This window comes from Dermacentor silvarum, chromosome 10 (genome assembly GCF_013339745.2).
Source record: "Dermacentor silvarum isolate Dsil-2018 chromosome 10, BIME_Dsil_1.4, whole genome shotgun sequence".
Lineage (NCBI taxonomy): Eukaryota > Metazoa > Arthropoda > Arachnida > Ixodida > Ixodidae > Dermacentor > Dermacentor silvarum.
The window spans coordinates 23,213,371-23,236,892 of record NC_051163.1 but is presented as its reverse complement, the minus strand read 5'-3'; the positions used below and the strand labels follow the sequence as shown (position 1 = coordinate 23,236,892).

General features: G+C 49.0%; 2 protein-coding genes across 13 annotated transcripts in view; both read left to right on the top strand.

Moving 5' to 3' along the window:
• Positions 1–23,522, top strand: part of LOC125940531 (chitin deacetylase 1-like) — a 60,668-nt gene that overhangs the window by 18,716 nt on the left and 18,430 nt on the right. Inside the window, exon 1 of one of the 3 annotated variants that reach the window (XM_049656807.1) lies at positions 7,264–7,371. The exons of 1 other annotated variant lie outside the window; for it this stretch is intronic. The gene's annotated coding sequence lies outside the window, so the exon portion shown is untranslated. Of the gene's footprint in view, positions 1–7,263; positions 7,372–17,929; positions 18,204–23,522 lie in introns of those variants that run through there. One more of the 3 variants, XM_049656808.1, reaches the window with a different exon arrangement.
• The window catches only part of LOC119431388 (chitin deacetylase 7), a 63,694-nt gene that overhangs the window by 37,558 nt on the left and 2,614 nt on the right, over positions 1–23,522 (top strand). For 2 of the 10 annotated variants that reach the window (XM_049656805.1, XM_049656801.1), the window contains one exon: positions 14,901–15,472. The exons of 2 other annotated variants lie outside the window; for them this stretch is intronic. In XM_049656805.1, coding sequence (XP_049512762.1) covers positions 14,901–15,390 — 490 coding nt within the window. In that variant the 3' untranslated portion in view covers positions 15,391–15,472. Of the gene's footprint in view, positions 1–7,361; positions 7,841–13,551; positions 13,765–14,322; positions 14,569–14,900; positions 15,473–18,202; positions 18,669–21,874; positions 22,088–22,965; positions 23,212–23,522 lie in introns of those variants that run through there. 6 more of the 10 variants (XM_049656799.1, XM_037698393.2, XM_049656800.1 and 3 more) reach the window with 6 other exon arrangements.

Sequence of the window (23,522 nt, the reverse complement as noted above, 5' to 3'; positions counted from 1 at the left end):
GTGCGAAAAGCGAAGGACGGCGCACAGGCAGTCTGGCAACAGCACTTTGACGCCGGCTGCGTTCTTCTGTTCTGCCTGGCAGGCGTCGTCTGTCTCTACGTTGCTGCGAAGCGGTTTGGACGTCGTAAGACGCACACCCTTTAGCACACCATTCTTCCCGCTTAGTCGGCGGATTTCTTGGTTGCCCGATGCGTGAGTTGTATCTGTCGACGTAATAAATTTGCGACCGTCATTTCGTGTGTATAGTGCATGAATTTTTGAATAACGCCTGATATAATTGTTTTACAATGTGAAGCCAAAGCAGCCGCTTTGGAAACTTAATCTGTGACTCAGCGTTCTGCTGCTAATCACGAGGTCGCAGGTTCAATTCCCGCGCGGCGGTCTTATTCCGATGTGGTCGATGCAAAAGTATCCGTTTACAATGTGCTCGTCCGGGATACGTTAAAGAACGCCATGTGGTCAAAATTATCCGTGGCGAAATGCGAAAACACCTGTGTACTAAGATTTAGGTGCACGTTAAAGAACCCCCGGTGGTGCAAACTATTCCGGAGTCTGGGATCCCACTATGGCGTGCCTGATAATCATATCATGTTTTGGCACGAAAAACCCCATAATTAATTTTTATTGCGATGGCAATTATATAGACTCTCAAAGCCGATTTCTGCCATCAGTGTCATCGTCGCCGTCACCGTGAGGTTGCGTATAAAGTCCATGGGCGATAAAATCGTCGCCGTGCGCCGTATGCTGTATGTGCGAGTGAAAGCGCACGAGGGGCGCGCGCTTTCAGGGAGAGCGAACGCACGGCGGAGAGCCAACGCTCGTCGTGCGAAAGGCCGTGGAGGGAGGGAGGGGAGGCGATGTTTAGTTGCGGCACCAAATGCGTATCTTGCGACCGGGCGCAAGGGCAACTGGCGACTCAACCTCCCTCGCCAACGGAGGAAAGCGGGATGCCAACGGGGGAGGGAGGGGGTGCGGCTTCTACTCTGCCAGCAACTGCGTACTTGTACCTTGCGCGGCTGCGGGCTGTCGCGCGCACCTTATTTTGAAAGTGATCTCCACACGGCTGTTACCTTTGTATGCGCTGTGCTTTCGCCGCTCAGTTTCCGTTGAAGCGATAGACCGCACGAACCTTCGCTCGCTGCTGCGGCCGCACTTACTCACTAAAGCATTTTGACAGCGAGTTTCCGCGGTCGTCGAGTGTGATCTATTCAAAATTGCTTGTGCGCGCTGACACCAGCCTTGTTAATGCTGTTAGTAAGCGAATGTGTCCAAGTTTATGCAGCCTATAAAACTACTATCCTTACTCCGTATAGCTCTCTACTAATTTGCTATCGCAATTGATGCTTCCCCTTTCGGGCGAAACTGCGACATTTACAGCGAAAACTGTATATGGCTAGGCGAAACGAAAAACTGCTCGTCCCATGTTTCGATAAACGTCTCCATTGGCTGCGCCGTCAGTTGCGTCGGTCTCTACGTCGTACCCAAGCGCGCGAGCCGTTGGCAGCGCCTTTAGTGACGTCGTTAGCGAACGCGTTCCCGCCATTGCCACGTCGACGCTGCTCCGCACGCAAAGCCGTCTCCTCGGCTCACCGTTGTCGCATGCGTTTGATATCTCGAGTTAGCTCGGCGTCGTGGTTAGCAGCATCCGCCCGCCATTGGCGTTTGCGTTCCACTACAAACACAAACATGTAACCAATAATTGAGAAACGCTTCAATACAGCGTCGGGATTAACCCACTGCTAAACACCGGGGCCGCACGTTTCAGCTTCACTTGTTAACCATCTATAGGAAGTGCTTGGGCGGTGTTGTTTTTTTTCTGCAATACCACACAAAAGATGCTGTTGAACAGCAGAAGTTGATGAAAAAGTTAGACCTTGAAGATGAAGATTCCCCCGTGCTCTAGCAGACGTTTTCTTCAGTAACCGCACAATAGATGCTGTCGAACAGCAGAAGTTGATCTGAAAGCGTGACCTTTGAAGATGAAGATTCCCCCGTGCTCCTAGCAGACGTTACCTTCAATAACAGCAGAAGTTGATGAAAAAGCTAGACCTAAAATATGAAGCTTGCCCCGTCCTCCTAGCAGAACTTTTCTTCAATAACAGTAGTCGCGCATCAATATAAATACCCACTAAATCCGCCACTTGCTATTTTTTAATTAATCCATTCACATAATGTAAAATGCAGAAGCGCTCCACTTATGCAACAGCAGGAAGTATTTGAATGAAATTTTTCGTTTCCGAATGGAGAAGTGGCATTTTAACGACTCTATAGCGAGTAGATATTTCTTTAGGTTCTTTAGCATCCCTTTTAATCAAAATATTGCCAAATTTGGAAATTTCCGCGCCAAATATTTCATGTTGAAAACTTTTTAACTCTGCTACGAGACGTTACAATTAAGTAAGTACAGGATGTTTAATTAGGACAATAATTCAGGAAAATATTGAATATACATTGTCTAATATCATCATCTGCTCATTTTTGTCCACTGATCGAAGCACAAAGGCCTCCCCACAGAGAACTCCCGTTGCCCTGGTCCTGCATAAGATGAGCATATATCCTGTGCCTGCGAATGTTTTAATCTGATTACTCCATATAAAAAATTGTCATATTAACCCACTCTGTTATTATCATGCACCCATTCTGGTACTCTGATGTGCCAGTAGTTATCTGCACATCATTCTGAACTATGCCAATGTGTAATTCGTGAATAGGCCTTCTGCAAAGTTCATGTAAATGATGTAAATATTTCACTTAAACTATAAACTAATATTGTAAGAGTTCGGTAAACTAATATACAGCTCCACTTTAGAGAGAGCCTCTTTAATGAAAACTGGAGAGGTTTGGAGAGGTGCATTTTAGACACTTGAATGGGTGCACTGGCAAACGCATCACTAAAGACAATTTATGCAGACCCTTCGGCGAATTACGTTCGCCCATCTCCCTGACGTCACGGCAAAGCCATGTTTTGGAGCAGGGAAAGGCGTAGGGCAGGTAAGTGCAGTTAGGTGATAGGTCGGCGAAGAAATCTTGGCTTTTCAACAGTCTGCTGGCAACGCTGAACAGAAATTAGCTCTTTTAGGACGCAACAAATTTCGTGAAAATCTGTTCTGAGGTTCCTATTGGGTTTCACGTGTTTTGAGGCAAAGTACTGGTGTTGCGCAGAAGCCGCGGGGTGTGGTAGCGCTGAACTTGGCGTCACAGGTGGTCGGCTGCGCGAACCAGTACTTCGCTGGTGGCGTGATGTGTTGTTTGATCGTTTCCTTCGACAAGTTGTAACAACGTGTCATTATTAGGATTATACTTAATGACTCCAGGTCCCCAAAGGGGCAAGGGATGCCAAAAAAAAACCAAAAAAAAACTGCAACCTGGACTCATTCGTGGGTTAGGGGTTCGCTGAGGTCTTCGTGTGCCAGTGATCTACAAGATCAGTTGTCCACTATAGCGGGCAGCCGCTTTTATATACGTTTTTGCCGTAGCCCAAGCCGCTGGCATCGGCAGGTCTTGTAGGAAGCTGAAACAGATGCAACGCCATCTGGCCAGGTCCCGGTGCCCATGGCGGTCTTCCCCATGTGAACAAAGGATCCCGCGCGGACATCAAAACGCTATTTTGTTTTGACTATGTTCATTGTTCAAGGTAATTAAACACCGCGAAAGACGGAACGTAATGTAGACGACAGACACCAGCGCTGTTCGATGATGGGGTCTTGGCTAAGTAATATGGGGTGTTAGCTAAATACCTATGTTCGATAGTCTGTTTGACCTATAGATTCCATATTTCCATTCCAGATTACATTTGCTATGTTAGGTGCGAAGCACCTTATGCGCTCGAGCTGTCGGCGTCTCCTGTCGTCGTTGTCACGGTAAGCAAGCGGCTCGTGCTCGCGCTCGGCAGGCTCTCGCGCGTTCGTCGTCGTCCTCCACAGCTGCCTGTGTTGCCGCCCATCAATTCCAGCGTAGAATTTCAGTTTTCTTCTGTCGTCGTAATGGGGAGGCCGCGCGCGTTTACGGGGTTATGAGCCATTGGTTAAGGCAGTATGAGCCCATTAGAGGTGCGCCACTGCATTTTTCGCACCTCGCTAGGTTTCACGTTAGTGGAGCTGCATTTCGCTGAATGGTTCATTTGACACTTACGCATAAAATTTAATTCACCGCTCAAACCGAGCCTACGACTTTTTTTTGGTGTAGATAGGGCTTGGCGGGGGAGTGTTATACGGTCGCGTGGCTATGATAGTGCTTGCGCATGCGCATTGTTCGAAGAGGCAGCTAGGACTGTGTGGCTTCAATAAACTATAGTTGTTAGGTCTTTCGTTCGTCCCGTCTTCTTCTACCTCGGTGTCTCGTCCCTGTAGCGCAGTTCCCAAATAATGCCTTACCAACTAGCCTCCCAACACGCTCTCCTAGAGTTAAACGTTGCAGTTTCCTAATTTCACTATCCTCATTCCCATCGCGTATTCAGCCAACGTGGCGGACTCTCCGTAGTTTTGAAAGTACAGTGGCGCAGCCTGGTGGCGTGCAACGAAGTTGTCCGGGTAGGTTAAGATGGACGTCGTCCCTTGCGTTACAAAGGTCTCACTCGCTTTCTACGTTATTAAATTTTGTGAGTAGTCTTCAGACTCGAAAAGTGCTTGAAACGTACGCACGCGTCCTTGTGCGCTACCGCCTGCATCGCCGTACATGGAAAGCGAGCGCTCTCTCCTTCGGCAAACCGCGTCGAACGCAGAACTTGGCGACTACGCTGAGCAGCGCGCGGCCCCGAAGGGCGGTAGCCGCCGTTATTTTTCTACCAGAATCGCTAGAAAGCGGGAATAGTGTATTATACCGTATTTACTCGTGTAATGAGCGCACTCGCATAATGAACGCACCCCCAACTTTAGTCGTAGTTTTAGTAGTTTTATGGGCTGCATAAACTTGGACACATTCGCTTACTAACTGAATTAACAAGCATGGTGTCAGCGCGCTCAAGCAAACATGAATAGATCACACTCGGTGACCGCAGACAAGCGCTGTCAAAACGCTGGCGTGAGCAAGCACGCAGGAGCAGTGACCGAATTTCGTATGGTCTATCGCTTCAACGGAAACTGAGCGGCGAAAGCACAGCGCATACAAAGGTCAGAGCTGTGTGGAAATCGCTTTCAAGATACGGTGCGGGCGACAGGCCTCAGCCGCGCAAAGTACAAGTACGCAATTCCTGGCAGAGTAGAAGCCGCGCATCCTCTCTCCCACGCCACCTTCCCGCTTTCCTCCTTTCGCGTGGGAGATTGAGTCACCAGTTCCCCTTGCGCCCGATCGCAAGATACACATTTAATGCCGCAGCTAAACGTCGCCTCCTCTCCCATCCCCCCACGGCCTTTCGCACGGCCGGAGACGTCGTGTTTGCTCTCCGCCGTGCGTTCGCTCTCCGCGAAAGCGCGCGTCCCTCGCGCGCTTTCACTCGCACACACAGCATACAGCGCGCGGCGACGAGTTTATGGCCGTTGGACTTTATACGGAACCTCACGGCGACGACGACGGCGACTGCGACGGCAGGAATGCGCTTGGAGTGTGCATATAATTGCTATCGAAATATAATTGTTTGTGCAGCTATAGAAGTAAGCGCGGGACTCGGCGTTTGCAGCCGTATTTACAGGCGGCAGCGGAAGGTAGCGACCCGTGTTGCGGAATGGGCGCCCTCGTTCTATTTCAATTCCATTCCGGGGAATTAGAACTTACCGCAATTCCATTCCTTTCAATTCCTCAGAATGAAAAAGACTTAGCCCATCCCCACTCCGGGAATGGCCGGGCAGTTGAATTCCATTCCTCTAATTCCTCAATGTAGGAAAAACATCTTGATAGTTTTATCATGTTACCAATGAGCGCACCATAAAGCTGACGTCATCAGACGCGTGAAGAAGTGCAAAAATACGTAAAACACGTTACCAAGGTCGAGGTAAAGTAGCTTGGTGACATACCTGGCACAGTACAGCCACCCTACAAATTCCCATAGGGGCAGTTCTCCCGCTACCTATAGTATTTGCATAGTCAGCATGTTTTAATGGCTTGTGATGTTTTAATATTGTTTAATCTTAAATGTGTTAATGCTAAAATAGCGACATAGCGCTTATTTTTATGCTGAGAAAAGTAGTGTTCATGGAGACCTTATAATTATGGCGTCGTCAAGAACAGCCTTTCGATGAACCGGCACAGAGCTGCACCAAGCGATGAAGGCCGACGTTATCTCCGGCTGGTTTGCCAGCCCTTTCTCTTGTTGCGTGTACTCACGTTCGCGCTTTCTTTTTAGGTGCCGAATCAACTTAGATGAAACTCTGACTACAGCATGTATATAGTTTCGGAGCAAAGCTTGCATCGTGCAGCTTGTTTGTTATGTTCGTGGGTAACTTCACAAGATTGTTTCCAATATGTGCCATGTTGGCGGACTTACTGCGTGCTTGGGCTGCTGGACTCAGGAGCCAGTATGCCACCGCGCGCGCCGTAGTTCCGCACGACGGATACCAACGGCATAGAGTCGTGGTTACGCACAGCATCGAGACAAACTTCCGAGCAACTCAATCTATAAGGACAGAATTGTGGTAGGCGCGTTGATTCTGCATCTATACCGTACTTGTAATCAGCCAAGGCATTTTAGAACTACTGCTTTATTGTTAAATTCGAGGCTCTGACTTACTAAAGTTTGAACGTATGGTTGGTACTTCGGACATATTTTGACAAAAACAGCGCGTAGACGAAAAAGCGCTTTATTTTCGGAAAAACACGTAATTCAATTCCAATTCCATTCAGGGAAAAATGCGCTTCATTCCATTCCCATTCCATTTCCTCCTAAGCGTCGTCGCCATTCCATTCCGGGGTCGCGAAAATGTGGAATGATTTCGGAGTCATTTCCAATTACGGAGTGCTAACTCCGCAACACTGGTGGCGACCATGCACTGACGATACGCGCTGTGCATCGGCCGCGTAGAGACCGCGCCACGCCAGCTGTTGGCGATGAGGGGTTATGCCTTTTGTTCCGTGCGCGTCATGTGTAGAGAACATGGATATAGAGCACACAGCTCACGGCTGATACCGTTTCACGAATGAGCGCAGGTTTATACCGATGCATGCAGGCAAGTGTTTCAAATATCACGTGTTATCCGGTTGCAGTTTCCCTGTGGCCGCGGTAAAACAGAGCAGACACGTCACCGGGGCCCCGAGGTGTTGATTACTGCGAAGTGCCGAGACCGTCTCGTAAGCCTGCAAATTGGAAAGCGCCTGTGCCTCTGTTAAGTCACACTGAATATAGATGCGAACGCTTTCCGCAACAACTGTTGTTACAAAAGCGAGCAGAACGTCATTGTGATGCCAAGATAGACTATACTTGGCCCTCTTGTAAACCCGGAGGTCTTCCTTAGCTTCCGCTGCAGTTGGACTGAATACCGACAAGTACAGTTCGCGCTATACAAATTAAGTCACCGTCGGTATTCGGAGTGGTTAGAGCCATGCCGAGCTACGTATTAAGCCTGCTCTTTATCGCACTGTGTGCCTGGGAAACTATTGTGGCGGGATCTCCGACCAAGTGCGACCCCAGCCAGTGTAGCTTGCGCGACAACTGCTTGTGCCCGGGCACGCGACCGCCGGCGAACCTGAGCGCCAGCAGCATGCCCCAGTTCGTCATGCTGACCTTCGACGACGCCGTCAACGAGGAAAACATGGACTTCTACCGCCAGCTGCTCGGCCCGGGAAGGCGCCGGAATCGTGCCAACGGCTGCAACTTGGCCGCCACGTTCTTTGTGTCGGCCGCTTACACCGACTACTCGCTCGTGCACGAGCTGCACAGCGTGGGCAGCGAGATCGCCATCCACTCCATCACGTGAGTGTACCGTTGGCTTTACCACCTTCTTGCGTTATACACAGGGGAGGGGAAAAAGCCGGCAGATCCCACGCCCTGTGGGAATCGATGTTATGCGAAGCAGTGTGCGGGGAGCCTACCAAGTTAACGAAACGACCATGAGAGCACGAAGACGTAGGCGGCTCTTTCATGACCTGCATGACACGCATGTCATTAGTCATCAGGAGTACCTTTAATACACCTAAGAGACCTTAAGGCGAAAGCCTTAGTCATGCTCATGACTATGACTTCGACCATCAACCTTTAGTGTTTCCTTCACTTAGTACCGACGTCCGAACCCTTTCCAGTGGTTTTTGAGTGTTAATCTTTTTTCGCCGAGTCATTGTCTTTTTTGCTGAGTCATGTTCATGACTATTACTTCTACCAGCATCCTGTAGTGTTTCCTTCACTTGGCATCCACGTCCGAACCCATTTGAGTGGTTTTCGAGTGCTAAACTTTTTCGCTGGGTCATTGTCATGACATACATGACACGCATGTCGTGATATTCATGTCATGACATATCATTTATGTTCGTCATATACTCTTGTCATAGTATGTCAATTTTGGTACATGCCATGTTAACGAAACGACCGTGAGAGCACAAAGTCGTAGGCGGCTAGACAGATACGGTCAAGTAGCAAATGTTCGCCAAGAAATGCTTCGCATTAAAAAAAATCGGAGGACACTTAAGCTTCGCCTCTAAGAGTAGAACGCGATAAGGTTATCGGGCCCCATTAGCATCGTATTTTGTATGAGTAGGCTTCAATTCAACACACAACGTGGGAAGAGAGAGAAGTTTAATGATGCGAAATGCAGAGAGGTCGGCCTGAGGTAAATTCTTCTAGCCAGCTACTCGGCGTTGGGGGAAGGGGAAGAGGGAAAGAAAGAGGGAAGAAAATGGGAAAGCCAGCTTACAAAGACCAAGCTTACACCAATCCCCTTAAAGTCGGCTTCACTTTAAAACACAAATGCATTGCTGGGAAGACATTTTACATGAGAAATATAAGCCGTCACATATCAAAATGTGACGGCCCTAGGACCTTTTTGTATGATTTTATTGTTTGCTGTTGCCCCGAGGTGCGCGCGTGTCCAAATTTTGGAGGACGATTTAGCTTCACCTTTGAGTGGAACGCGATAGCATTCAAATATCCCTGAATGCTTGTCAGGCCTCCCAGCAACTGCAGCTTTCTTTTTTCTCCACGTTCACATCTGCGCGCCGCCACCATTTTAAGCTGCCGTAAAGTCACTGGAACCTTTAAGCTGCCGAGGAGGCAAGCGCCATCTGGATGGGGTTTTTGCAAGTAACATACCCGAGCGCGCCGCGGTTGTTAGGGTAGTAATTCTGGAAAAGGGGTTTGTGTTTGAGTTTCCTCGTAACAGAATTATGTTTTCTATTACATTCAAATTACAATTCGATGCTATTATGTCTGTAGGTTGTAGTTAAGTCGTACTTTACAATTTTTTCTGGCGGATTTTACTTTGAGAAATTGAATTTTTGTTCAATAACGCCTTGCGCCAAGCGGAGGGCCTGTGTGTTCGGGGTGTTTCGGGATGATGTTCTCCGCCACGGATGCCGATATGCTAACGCCGGCGCCGACGCCGATGCCGGATTTTCGATGCCGATGCCGGGGTCCTTAACGCTGTCTCGTTAAAGTAAAACTAGGAAAGTGCACAACGTCAGACAGCTATAGCCTCGGCAAGCCAACCGCCTCCAGTGCCACCCCTGCCTCCCTTCGGGGCCTATCCGCGCGTTGACTCTCCCTCCTTCTTCCCGCGTGATACGCGGCTAGAAATTGCCTCTTGCATATACGGTATAACACGTGGTGAGGGCCTATTTCCCGTGAGTTCTTCCTTTATACACATATATATTTTTATGACTAGGCTTCAATATTGTCGCGTGACTCTCCCTCCTAGTCATTTTCCTTCTTCCATGATCTCTCGTGTTTGTCTCAATGATTGTGCTGTGTACTCTGTCGATCTTGCTCGTGACGATTATATCTGGTCCTTTTTTGCCGTAGTATTGCAGTGTGTCATGTGCAAGTATGATTGATTGATTTATCTATTGATCTTTACTTACCAAATAAACACAACGGTTGTGCGGGAATTGAGCCTTCGCCTATATATATAGAGAGAGATAGAGAGACCAACCACGGTGGCTCACTGGCTTCGGCGTTCTGCTGCTGATCACGATGTTGCACGCTCGATTCCCGCATAGCCCGTGCATTTATTTGGTTATATATATATATATATATATATATATATATATATATATATATATATATATATATATATATACAGGGTGTCTCAGCGAACACTTTCAAAAATTCTTAAAGGTTGCCTGTGACAGATAGCACAATTTAGTTCATGAGCTGTTCTACTCGAAGAGGCAGACATTAGTTGCACAAGAAATCGAAATGCATAATCGATTAATTACCAGAAATTCACTAATTAGGTTTCTAACTAATTACCTGATGGCCCATATTGCAATTTACAAATTGTAGCCGTGGAGTTCGCAAGGCGGATCCCCTTAGGACGAATTCTCGAGATGACACCAGTTTCGAGATATTAATTCCCGAACTTTGCGGAGAAATGCATTGGCGTTCCAGTTAGGTTCTTAACAAAACGTTGCTTTACGCATTGAAGCACAAAATTAACTGGAACGCCAATGCATTTCTCCGCAAAGTTCGGGAAATAATATCTCGAAACTGGTGTCATCCTGAGAATTAATTCTAAGTGGATCCGCCTTGCGAACTCCACGGCTACAATTTGTAAATTGCAATATGGGCCATCAGGTAATTAGCTAAAAACTTAATTAGTGAATGTTTGTTAATTATTCGATTATGCATTTCAAATTTTTGTGCAAGTGATGTCCGCCTCTTCGAGCAGACCAGCTCATTAACTAGAATTGGGCTATCTGCCACAGGTAACCTTAAATAAATTTTGAAAGTGTTCGCTGAAACACCCTGTATATATATATCATCAGCCTATATTTCTGTCCACTGCATGGCGAAGGCCTCTCCCTGCGATATCCAATTGACCCTGTCTTGCGCTAGCTGATTCCAGCTTGCACCTGTAAATTTCCTAACTTCATCACCCCACCTCTAGTTGCCTGCCGTCCTCGACTGCGCTTCCCTTCTCTTGGTATCTATTCTGCAAGCCTAATGGTCCACCGGTTATCCATCCTATACACATTACATGGCCTGCCCAGCTCCAATTTTTCCTCTTAATGTCAACTACAAGATTAGTTGGAGGCAGTATTAGTAAACTATACATATATATATATACATATATATACATACATATATATATATATATATATATATATATATATATATATATATATATATATTTGTGTGTGTGTGTGTGTGTGTGTGTGTGTGTGTGTGTGTGTGTGTGTGTGTGTGTGGTGTGTGTGTGTGTGTGTGTGTGTGTGTGTGTGTGTGTGTGTGTGTGTGTGTGTGTGTGTGTGTGTGTGTGTGTGTGTCACCAGAAATGTAAGTATATCACAAGCAAGAAAATTATCATAAGAAGCCAACAAACAATGACACCAAAGACACCATAGTGGAAATTACTTGTACTTATTAATTGAATTAAAGAATTGATAAATTAATGGAAACGAAAATGGATGAAAAAACAACTGGCCGCAGGTGGGGAACGATCCCACGTCTTCGCATTACGCGTGCGATGCGCACCTGTCTGGTTTAATGAACTATTGTCGAGAAGAATCGCTTCCAGCTCATTGTCTTAACCTAAAGCATTCCTTTATTCGTATCCGTTTGTTTCACCGTGTTTGACCCGCATAGTTATTATTGTTGAGTGCTTTGTTTTCCTTTCGCGTCAAATAAAGACTGAGCACGTTGCGCGCACATTTTGGCGCCTCTTTCTTGCCGCTGCGTATTACGGTAGCACACACACAGTGAAGAAATATACGCGCACGCACTCAGTACCCCGGCCTTTCGAAAGAACAAACGAAGGATGCTGTCAAAAGAAATTTGCAGAACACCATTATCGCCAATGAAGGCTCAGAGGTTGGCGTCGCACAACGTTTAGTTAAGGATATCGGCTCAGTTCCCGCAGTAAGGATGAAATCCGTGCACTGCCCTTGACAGTAGCACGCTTCCCGACCATGCGGCCAGCACGCGCCGCCGTAGCAGTCGACGCGGTTCAAGATATAACGCGCCTCGAGCGTCTGCATGCATGCTCCTGCGCGAGCTGCTGCGGGCACCCGACTCCAGCGCTCGCCGCATCGCGATGCAATGCGCTCCAAAATTTCCCCTAAGTGTGAAACAGACTGTACATGCACGGCCGCTGCGTGCATCGAAAACGATGTGATCCACCGCGGCGCCACACATCGGGGGCTATTAGGGAGCCTATACATGCAACGCCGTTTTAGGGTGGTGACAGCCTTTGTAAGGGTACTTGCCGCCGCCAGCTAAATTGGCGGGTTAAATCTGGGGCACAAAGTGGCGACAGACCACACTTCCAGCAACCCTTGGTGACGTGAAATAAATTAACTTCTTTTAATAAACTTTGGCCTCAGCAGCCAGAGACAAATGGCGCGTCTCAACGCCGTACACGGCACGTCTACGGTTTAGTTAAACAGACTAGTAAGGACAGTCCCTATTACAGCACACTTCGAAAAGCACCCTTTATATATTATGTACAACTGGAAGGCAACGACAATGCTTAGTGCAGTTCACATTCTTGGCGTGAGATAATCCTACCACGAGCACGCCATCATGCCTTATAACTTCTTGCTTTATATGTGTCTCACGGCGTGCAATAGAAAAGTAAGTTTGATGTGTTCAAATAAAAGGAAAAGGCAACTAGTATATTAAAGATGTATGCAGGTTTCTTGTGCGCGTTGGCGCAAAACTAAATTAAAGAAATTTAATAGATCGCGTACGTGCCAACATGAGTACATCAGAGCGTGACAAAAAAAGGCAGAAAGGCTGGGGACCAAAATGGCTACCCACCAAATTTGGCGGTAAATAGCGGTCAAAATTTTGGTGTTGTCACCACCCTACAACGGCGTTGCATGTGGGCTCCTTAGGGGCTATTATTGTCTGGCATCGGCATAGCAAATGCGTCAGGAACGCGCTTGCAACGCCGTCGCGCGTGCAAGCCGACGCGTTCCATCGCCGATGACTAGCGCCGTTCGGCCCAGCCAAGCGGCCGACAATGCAACTACGGCTGTCACATTCGCTCCCATTGCAACGCGCCCGACGCGCCAGGCCGCACCTTTTTTTTATCGAGCGGCCGTGATTACAGTGACCAACCATATTCTACTCAGCAGCTGCTGTAAATAGTAGGCAGCGACGTAATCGCTAACTCGCGCTCCTTTTTTTTTTTTCTTAGACAAGAATACCTATTATGTAACAGAAAAACATTTCTAACGTATTCTGCTTCGACAAGGCGTTAAAAGTTGTCGCTTACAGCGTTGCTACTGCCGTCAGCGTCTCCGCTAACCCGGAGTGCTATTCGGGACATTGTCGAATTGCGTCATACTGCCGAATTCTTTAATGGCGGAATTTTGAACCAATCAGAGCTGACAAGATGGTGAGTTCCACAATATGGTGGGATTCGACAATGTCCCCGAATAGCACCCCCGGTTTCCGCAAGCATCTCTCCCGTCGTATATTGCTCGCACTTATATACGACTATGCTCTCCCGATGAATGGGCTACGCGCAGGCACCTCGACAACCTGAGCTACTGGCGCACGCTGGATGTCGCTGGCTGGGAGGCGGAGTTCGTGGTCGACCGCGAGCTTCTGCGGGACTACGCGTTGATCCCCGAATGGGACATGGTGGGAGCAAGGGCGCCCTACCTGGAGGCGGGCAACGGAGAATCGTACGACATGATGCAGCGGAACGGGTTTGTCTACGACTCTTCCTTTTCCATCGAGTGAGTATACGCCGACTGCTTTCACAATCACATCGCGCCCGTCCGGACTGGCGCCACGGCCGCTAGATTCCCGTAACTCGACGGCAGTCAACAATTCAGATACGATCGAGTTTTGTGACTTGAAAATGTTTTGTTCGAGTGCCACCGAAAAAATTACGACTACTGCCATTACTGCCACTGCCAGTACGCGCTACTACTATACTATTACTATCTCAATATCATTTACTCACCTAACACTTTCCCTTCTGCTGGCTGTCGTTTAGGTGTTGTAAGTAGCAACTGGTCATTTATGTTTACGCGACACGAAAAAAACGTGGGCAGCTTGCACTAGTGGTGCAAGATTGGAGTAAACAGCGGAGCTGGCGATCGACCTAGCTTCTTCCAGGTTTTACTAGGCTTGGCTAAGTTTTGCTAGGAAATGCGAAGTGCCGCCAGGCACGGCATTCCGAATCGGCTCGCCGCCGACGCGCATTGCTGTACATTATTTTGTAAACAAATGCGTGCAGTCGTTCCTCGTGAAGAAGACAGCCGCAGCATGCGCTTGTTTCAAACGCGCAGCTACATGAACGAGCCCGACAAGCTGCCCTTCTTCCCCTACACGTTGGACTACGGCCTGGGGTTCGAGTGCACGGAGCCGTCATGTCCCAGCGGTAGCCACCGGGGCCTGTGGCTGGTGCCGCTCAATTGCCTCTATGGGACGACCTTGCACGGCGACGGATCGCGCACGCTCGGCAGCAGCTGTCCCATGCCCGCCACGTGCACTCCGCAGCCCACCACGGAGGAGGACACGCTGGATTTCCTCAGGTACGGCTAACACGGGCACCTAAGTGTGCTGAAGACAAATTGAATCTAAAGCCTCTCCGCATAAAACTGCTATTGATTTCAGGACTTCCGATAGCAAGTATTAGTTATTTAACTCGGAATGAGTTAGGCTTAGGCACGCATGTTAGGCTTAGGTTAAGGTTCGGTTATGTTGCGCCCACGACCGCGTTCGCGCCGTTTCCGTTTGTGCTTAGACGCCGTGGTGCTCGCCGTGCATGTTCGCGGCCTCCACGTGTACGCTTGCGCATAACCCACGTTCACGAAGTGAACCGTCAATGTAACTTTTTTTTTACCCGCTTTGTGGTTTCACACAGGTCAAATTTCGAGCGGTACTACCACACCAACAGAGCTCCGTTCCCGGTGTTCACCCACGACTTTTGGCTGCAGAGTCCGGGGCGCAGGCAGGGTTACCTTTCCTTCGTCGACTGGCTCCTGACCATGGACGACGTGTTCGTCGTCACCGTGGCCGAAGTGGTGCGGTTCATGCGCGACCCCAAGCCCCTCGACGAGTACGTGCAGACCAGCTGCTCGAGAGCCTCGGAGTTCCGGCGTTGTCCGCAAGTCCACTCGTGCTCGTTTCCTGATGCGCCAATAAAAGAAACTCGGCGGCTCATCGGCTGCAAACCGTGTCCCGAAAGTTACCCGTGGTTGCGGGACGTCGTGCGGAAAGCGAAGGACGACGCACGGGTAGCCCGGAAACAGTACTTTGACGCCGGCTGCGTTCTTCTGTTATGCTCGGCATTCGTCGTCTGTCTCTACGTTGCTGCGAAGCGGTTCGGCCGTCGTAAGAAGCGCTTCTTTTAGCGCCTCTACCTTTCCGCTTAGTCGTTGGATTTCTTGTTTGCTCGATGCCTGAATTGTATCTGTCGGTGCTAATAAATTTGAGACCGTCGTTTCTTGTGTAGCGCAAGAAGTTTTCAGTAACGCCTGATCTAGGGTGCGATCTTGTACGCGTTCCAAAATGGAACGGAGGCGGTCCGTTCCATCGAGCCGCACACGCGTGATTGGTCAATTTGATCGTCACGGTTCAAATTGGCCAATCGTGTGCGGCTCACGGTTCAAGTTGACCAATCGTGTGCGGTTCGATGGAACGGACCACCTCCGTTCCATTTTGGAACGCGTACAAGATCGCGCCCCTAATTGTTTGACAATGTGAAGCGAGAGCAGCCGCTCAGTGAAAACGTCATCCGTGACTCAGCGTTCTGCTGATAAGCACGAGGACGCAAGTTTGATTCCCAGCCTCGGCGGTCTCATTCCGATGTGGGCGATGCCAAAGTGTCCGTTTATACAGTGCTTACCCGGAATGAGTTAAAGAACGCCACGTGGTCAAAATTGTCCGTAGCCTCCTGTTTTGGCATATCAGTCACTCAGTGAATTTTAATACTTGAATTGAATTATTAATTGAATTGAATTAATTTATGTTTGCATTCAATTTTTGACAGGGCCTCAATTCTTTGTGCGGATAAGGAGACCCGTACTAGAAAACATGTAATTTATATTAGCAGGAACATCGGCAGTGGTCGAGTTTCCTGCTAATATAAAACTGACAGTACTGCTTCATCGTGCACTGGCATATTTTGACGACGCATGAAATGTTACTTTCTTGCGATTATGCCTTCGTCTCACTCATGAGTAGGACAATATTTCACATCGCAGCTTGTCCTGATTCCAACTATCTTTTTCTGTATGCTCAATTTTCACTGAACAAGCTGCCTAATTAACATTATCGCTGCAGTTGCTGTAGCATTTGCTCAAATTTAATCGTTTATTTAGCCAGAACCAACTGGTAAGCTACTGGTCTGTAATACCGGAAACGTTCCTTACCACGAGCGGATCCCTTGTAAGCCAGACAGCCTGCATAAGAACCCTGGTAAGGACGAAAGACGGGCTTAGAGTTCGGCTGATGTCTCCTTGACGTCACGAGATATGGGCAGCGTCTGACGGTATGTAAATAAACAAAAAGCGAGTTGCATTATTAAAAAAAAAACATGCGTGAGCTTTGTAAACTTTCTTTTGAGCAATAGGATAGGATAGGAATAAACTTTATTTGTCCAGCGGTTATGGCTGTTGGTGCCCGGGGCTAGGCTGCCAGGGGTCCATCGCCGGAGAAAGATCTTTCGAGATCCTCGGCAATGGCCCTGAGCAAGAACTTCCTAAATGTGCGAGTGCTCATACTTTGAAGTTGACCACCTCATACTATTAAACCGGCGCGGCGGTTCGGGCGCAAAATTCAAGTACATAAAGTGTGCCCTTCACTTTCTTCCTGTAATGTACGATTAGCGCAAGAATTTATATTGGAGCGCTGCCCTTAGACGCCTGTTCCTATACGGCGAGCGTCGGCGTCCCTCGTAGCATAGCGAACGTGCACAGAGAAGGACGGAAGAGCGAACGCAGAGCCGCAGCGGGGATGAAATATGGCAACAGCGAAGAGAACGCGAGGAGGAAAGCGCAGGAGGAGGGCATGGCGAAAGTGTGAGAAGAAAATCGTATTGCCACGCAAGACGGGCTCTGCGGCGACGATCGCTACGAGACTGCGCCAGAGTAGCGCGCGTCGTGCCCGTAAGGCCGATCCCGTGTTTAGGCAACGGCAGAGCCTTTGACCGTCGATCACAGCGATCACAAGGCAATACGGTGCAAGTGTAGAGTCGTCCGTGAAACTGTGTGTGCGTGTAATCAGCCGCTACATTATAAAGGCTATATGCAACTTAACGAAATGTGTATTCATTCAACTTCAACGTTCAAAAAATACAATCTAAACGAGCAATCAAATCACATATGCATCGCATGGGTCGCTCAGCATTTCTTGGGTTCGTTGCGTGGTCGTCGGCTTTGGACTTTAATTCAGTTTGCATGGGAGAAAGCTTTGCGTTCAACCATCTTTCTTTAAGAAAGGGGCTTTGATTTTTTTTCTATTCCAGATTCACTTTTCCATATTTCGACCAGTATCGCAAAGAAGGATCGTGTAGTATCGATACAAAATATGACGGCGTGCATATTCCCACGGATGGACCCGCGGCTGGCCTTATTTAAAAATTGTTAGCGCAGCTATCGGAGTAAACGTGGTACTCACCCGTTTGCAGCCCGCTGTTACAGGAACGGAACGTTGATTAGCCGCCAGTCATTTTAGCAGACACGTGATGCAGGCGGCACTGGAAGGTAGCGACCATGTACTGACGTGGTCTTTAAGCAGCCCATGCACTGCACGTATCGCACAGTGCATCGGCTGCGAAAAGGTCGCGCCACGCATGCTGTTGGCGATGAGGCGTTTGTGTTTTGCTGTTCACTGCACGACAACTAACGTTTCACCAATGGGCGCACGTGCGTTTATATCGATGCAGGCAAGCAAGGGCTCCAAATATCACGTGTTATCCGTTCGCAGTTTCCACGTGGCCGCGGTATAACATGGAAGATATGCCACCGGGGTCCCTTGGTGTATAGGCTACTGCGAAGTGACGAAGCCGTCTAGTAAGCCTGCAAATTGGAAAGCGCCTGTGCCTCTCTTAAGTCACGCTGAATATTGTTGCGAACTGCTTTCCGCAACAACTGCTGTTACAAAAGCAAGCAGAACGTAATTGTGATCATAAGATAGACTACTTGGCGGTGTTGTAAACATGCAGGTCTTCATTTGCTTCCGATCAGTTGGACTGAATAGTGACAAGCACTTTCCCGCGGCAAGTTAAGTGATCGTCGGTATTCGGAGTCGTTAGAGCCATGATGAGGTACGTATTAAGCCTCCTCTTCATCGCACTGTGTGCCTGGGAAACTATTGTGGTGGGATCTCCGACCAAGTGCTACCCCAGCCAGTGTAGCTTGCGCGACAACTGCTTGTGCCCGGGCACGCGACCACCGGCGAACCTGAGCGCCAGCAGCATGCCCCAGTTCGTCATGCTGACCTTCGACGACGCCGTCAACGAGCAAAACATGGACTTCTACCGCCAGCTGCTCGGCCCGGGAAGGCGCCGGAATCGTGCCAACGGCTGCAACTTGGCCGCCACGTTCTTTGTGTCGGCCGCTTACACCGACTACTCGCTCGTGCACGAGCTGCACAGCGTGGGCAGCGAGATCGCCATCCACTCCATCACGTGAGTGTACCATTGGCTTTACCACCTTCTTGCATTATACACCGGGAAGGGAAAAAAAATCCGCCTCCCTTACACCCTGTGAAAGGGGATGTGCGTCGTCGAGATCTGCCAACAACCGCGCTCGTCGCTCGCTCGCACCGTCGCTTATCTCCACACCGCTCTGACCTTTGTATGCGCGCTGCATTCGCCGTTCAGTTTCCGTTGAAGCGATAGACCGCACGCAGTACCTTCTCCCGCTGCGGCGTATGCGCTTGCAGCCAGCGTTTTGACAGTCGTTGTCTGAAGTCATTCAGTGTGATCTATTCATGTTTGTTTGTGCGCGCTCACACCACGCTTGTTCAATCAGTTAATAATAGTCAGGCCACATTTTCCAACGCACGCTACACATGCAATGCTGCCCGGGTCGGCAGTGCAGCGCTACAGGTGTGTCCCTTCGCACGCGCTGCCCACGGGAAGCGCTTCTCATCAACACCACCGTTCCACACGCGCCTTCTCGTGGTCATCGAGTCTCTCTTCATGTCGGTCTACTTACGCCGCAGCACACCTGCTTACTTAATCAGCTCATGTTTACTACAATTCATATTGCTACCAAAGCCGCTCACCTTACTTCGTATGACATTGCTGTGTTGCTATCGCATTCATTGCTTCGCCCTTAGGGCGAAACTAGGGTGCCTTAGGGCGTAGCCATATGCAGCTTCGCTGTAAAACTAACTAGGAAGCAAGACAACGTAGACAGCTAGTCTCGGCAAGCCAAGCTGTTCTGGCACCGCCCTTGCCTCCCTTCGGGGCCTATATCTGCGTGTTGACAACGTTGAACGCTGAACGTTTTGTGTATGTTTTCTTTGAAGCACACCGTTCACTCGTAACCATGTATTAAACTTATGTTATTTGTTTTTACATCACCTCATCTTCCCTGTCGGACCCTCTTCGATGGTCAACCTGGTTCGAGCTCCAAGCAGACGCTGTTGAAGGTTCACCAAGCCCCGGCCCGTAACAGCTTCAATATTGTCGCGTGATGCTCCCTCCTAGTCTTTTTCCTTCTTCCATGATCTCTGGTGTTTATCGCAATTATTATGCTGTGACCTCTGTCGATCTTGCTTGCGGCGATCATATATGTTTCTTGTTGCAGTCGTATATTGCAGAGTGTCATTGATTGATTGATCTTGGCGTACCAAATAAACAGACGGGCTTTGCGGCAATCGAACCTGCGACCGCGTGCTCAGTAGCAGAACGTCGAAGCCAGTGAGGCACCGTGGTCGTCTCTCTCTCTCTCTCTCTCTCTCTCTCTCTATATATATATATATATATATATATATATATATATATATATATAATGATGGAATTAGTTCTTCGGATCCGGTGCTGATAAATTGAAAGAAGTGACCGCGCACGTAGAAAAGCAAGAACAAACATTTAATTTCGACATTTCGGCCGGCGGTCCGGCCTTTATCAAGAGTGCGATTGCAAGCACCCAGAGCTCATTTTATAGATCTTTTTCCTGTAAGGGTGAAGTAAATTTAAAACAAAACGTACAGCATCATCAATACCGACACGGGTACATTCACTCAAAGAAATTTTTCAGTGACGTTTCGACGATGACTTAGGGGTCGGTCGACTCGCGCTCGGCCTGCCGCCGCTTGCATCGCTGCTCCGTCTTTCTCATTCGGCGCTTGGCCTCTCAATAACGAGAGGAACCCGGTACGTCCATAGCGCACACACAACCCGTAGCAACTGCCAGAGGAGGTCAACCCAGCACGCATCCGCGTCTCGCCTCCTTCCTCCTTCCAAGCTTCGCTCTGGCGCCGCCCTTGCCTCCCTTCGGGGAAGATATACTTACATATTCCAGGCACTGTAATGAGAGTAAGGGACTCAGCGGTGCCGGGCGCGTGAAGCCGTCGATGTCACCATGGAAACGGAGCTACATTGATCGCGACGGTGGGACGCCTGGTGTGCCACAGGAAAAGCTCATATTGCTACACATGGAAAGAAGAGACGCCGCGAACATGCACAGTGATCACCGCGGCGTCGAAGCACCAACGGAAAGGGTGCGAGCGCGCGGTCGCGGACGCTACATTGATGGCGACACCGGCGATCGCTTCCCTCGAGGCGACAAACATAATATCGCCGATTTGACAAACGGGGTATGTACGCTTGCGCGTATAAAAGGAGAAAATAAAAGAAAGCGTAGGTAGCCTATGAATATAAAGAATCGTACATTCAGTGGCCTCATGAATACCACCACGCGTACTTTCACTCAAGTAAAACAAAATGCAGGTAGCCTATAAATATCAACACCCGTGCATTCAGTGGCGTCCAAAAAGGGAGGGGAGGGGGAGGGGGGGGAGAAATACAAGTAAGAATGACCCTTCTAGTTGAATGCAGGGTAGAGGGGTAACATGTTAGCATAGAGCATGCGAGGGTTCGCAGCTGCCAGAAGAGTTTTTCTTGTACTGCAACTTTTCTGAGACCAGGAAGCATCACGGCACCGAGCCACGGCACCGAGCTGCCGCGCATGCGCGGAGGCGAGTGCCATCTGGTGGTGCTGCAAGGAACCGAGCGGCGCGCGCCGTTCAGTGATTGGTAGAAAATTTTCGCTCACGGTGAATGCACGATCGACGCCGGATTTTCTGCGCAATGGGGCCTTAAAGCTGTCGCTTTAAAAGTTATCGCTTTAAAAGCTACTTGATACAGCTTGATGACCGCCGAATGAGACTTTTTGGTGTCGTTTTGGGGCCGCCATTTTGTGGCACACAGTTTAAGCATGGAGGACGCAGATATATTATTACGGTGACGAACCATATTCTACTCAGCAGCTGCTATAAATAGTAGGCAGCGACGTAATCGCTAACTCACGCTCCTTTTTATATTTTTTTTCTTCGACGAGAATACCTATTATGTAACACAAAAACGTTTCTAACGCATTCTGTTTCGACAAGGCGTTGAAAGTTGTCGCTACCAGCGTTGCTACTGCCGTCAGCGTCTCCGGTAACCCGAGTGCTATACTGGACATTACCGAATTCCTTCCTATTGTCGAATTCTGTAATGGCGGCATTTTGAGCAAATCAGAGTCGATAAGATCGTGAATTTGACAATGTTGTGGAATTTGGCAATATTAAGAATAGCACCCCCGGTTTCCGTAAGGATCTGTCCCGCCGTATTGCTCGCACTTCTGGACTATGCGCTCCCGGTGAATGAATTATGCGCAGGCACCTCGACAACCTGAGCTACTGGCGCACGCTGGACGTCGCTGGCTGGGAGGCGGAGTTCGTGGGCGACCGCGATCTGCTACGCGACTACGCGTTGATCCCCGAACGGGACATGGTGGGAGCAAGGGCGCCCTTCCTGGAGGTGGGCGACCGAGAAGCGTACGACATGATGCAACAGAGCGGATTCGTCTACGACTCTTCCGTCTGCCTCGAGTGAGTATAGCGACTGCTTTCACAATCACATCGCTCCCGTCCGGGCTGGAGCCACGGCCGCTAGATCTAGATTCTCGTAACGGGACGTCAGCTAAGAATTCAGAAACAGTCGATCCTTTAATTTTTGTGGCTTGAAAAAGCTTTGGTCGACTGCCGACTGCTGCTGCTGCTGCTTCTGCTTCTGCTGCTGAACGCATTTGTTGGCATCATCTCCAACCAATCTGCGTTGCCGGTAGCCATTTCATGTTTACATCTACTGTCGATTACGGGAGAGCCAGCAATTTTAAGAATTAGTTATTAATTTTTACAAAACATGAAAAAAAATGAGGGAATTAGCGCTGGACGCACTGCATGTCTACAGCTATACATCTGCTAACACCTGAACGCAGTGAACATGCGAGGGGGAAGTTGAAGGGGGAAAGAGACAGGGATAGAAGGAAGGGCCGCACGTATGTACCGTATACGATGAGGTAATAAATAAATAAAAGCGTCTATATAAGCATGAAAAGCCATTGTTCGCTATTGTCGTGACATCTGCTTCGGCTAGAGAGTTACAATGCAGCCACGATTAATTTCACTCCCTTCCTCCTCTCTTTTACCGAATAAACAACGAATATCCTAAAAAGCGAACATGACGTAATGGGACAATATCTTGGAATATATGACAATGAGCAGAATGGCACCTTTTGTATATAGCTTCATATACGAGTAATTTAGGTTGCATGACAGCTTTCGCTTTTATGGCAGCAGCAGCAGAAGCAGCCGTGCTTATTTTTAATCGCGCGTATGCCATACGGTAGTTTACTTTTGAAATAAATGAATGCAGTCGTTATTCGTGAAGAAGTCGGCTGCAACATGCGCTTGTTTCAAATGCGCAGCTACCGCAGCAAGCCCGACAAGCTGCCCTTCTTCCCGTACACGCTGGACTACGGACTCGGGATGGACTGCACGGCGCCGTCATGTCCCAGCGGTAGCCACCGGGGCCTGTGGCTGGTGCCGCTCAACAGCTTCTATCGGACGACCTTGCGCGGCGACGGATCACGCCCGCTCGGCAGCAGCTGCTCCATGCCCGACACGTGCACTCCGCAGCCCACCACGGAGGACGATACGCTGGATTTCCTCAGGTGCGTACGTGTGCTGAAAATGGAAAAAAGAAAAATTAATCTAAAGGCTCTTCACATAAAACGGCGATTGAAATCAGGACTCAATCAGGACGATTGAAGTGTACCTCGGAACGAGTTAGGCTTAGGGATGTTAGGCTTAGGGATGTTAGGCTTAGGGATGTTAGGCTTAGGGATGTTAGGCTTAGGGATGTTAGGCTTAGGCATGTTAGGCTTAACCATCCACATATCACATGCGTGGTGCCACTGGCGCATATGCTGATCAATCGCCGCTTTAGGTGCACGATGACTTGCTTGGGCTGCAGAGAGTTTTC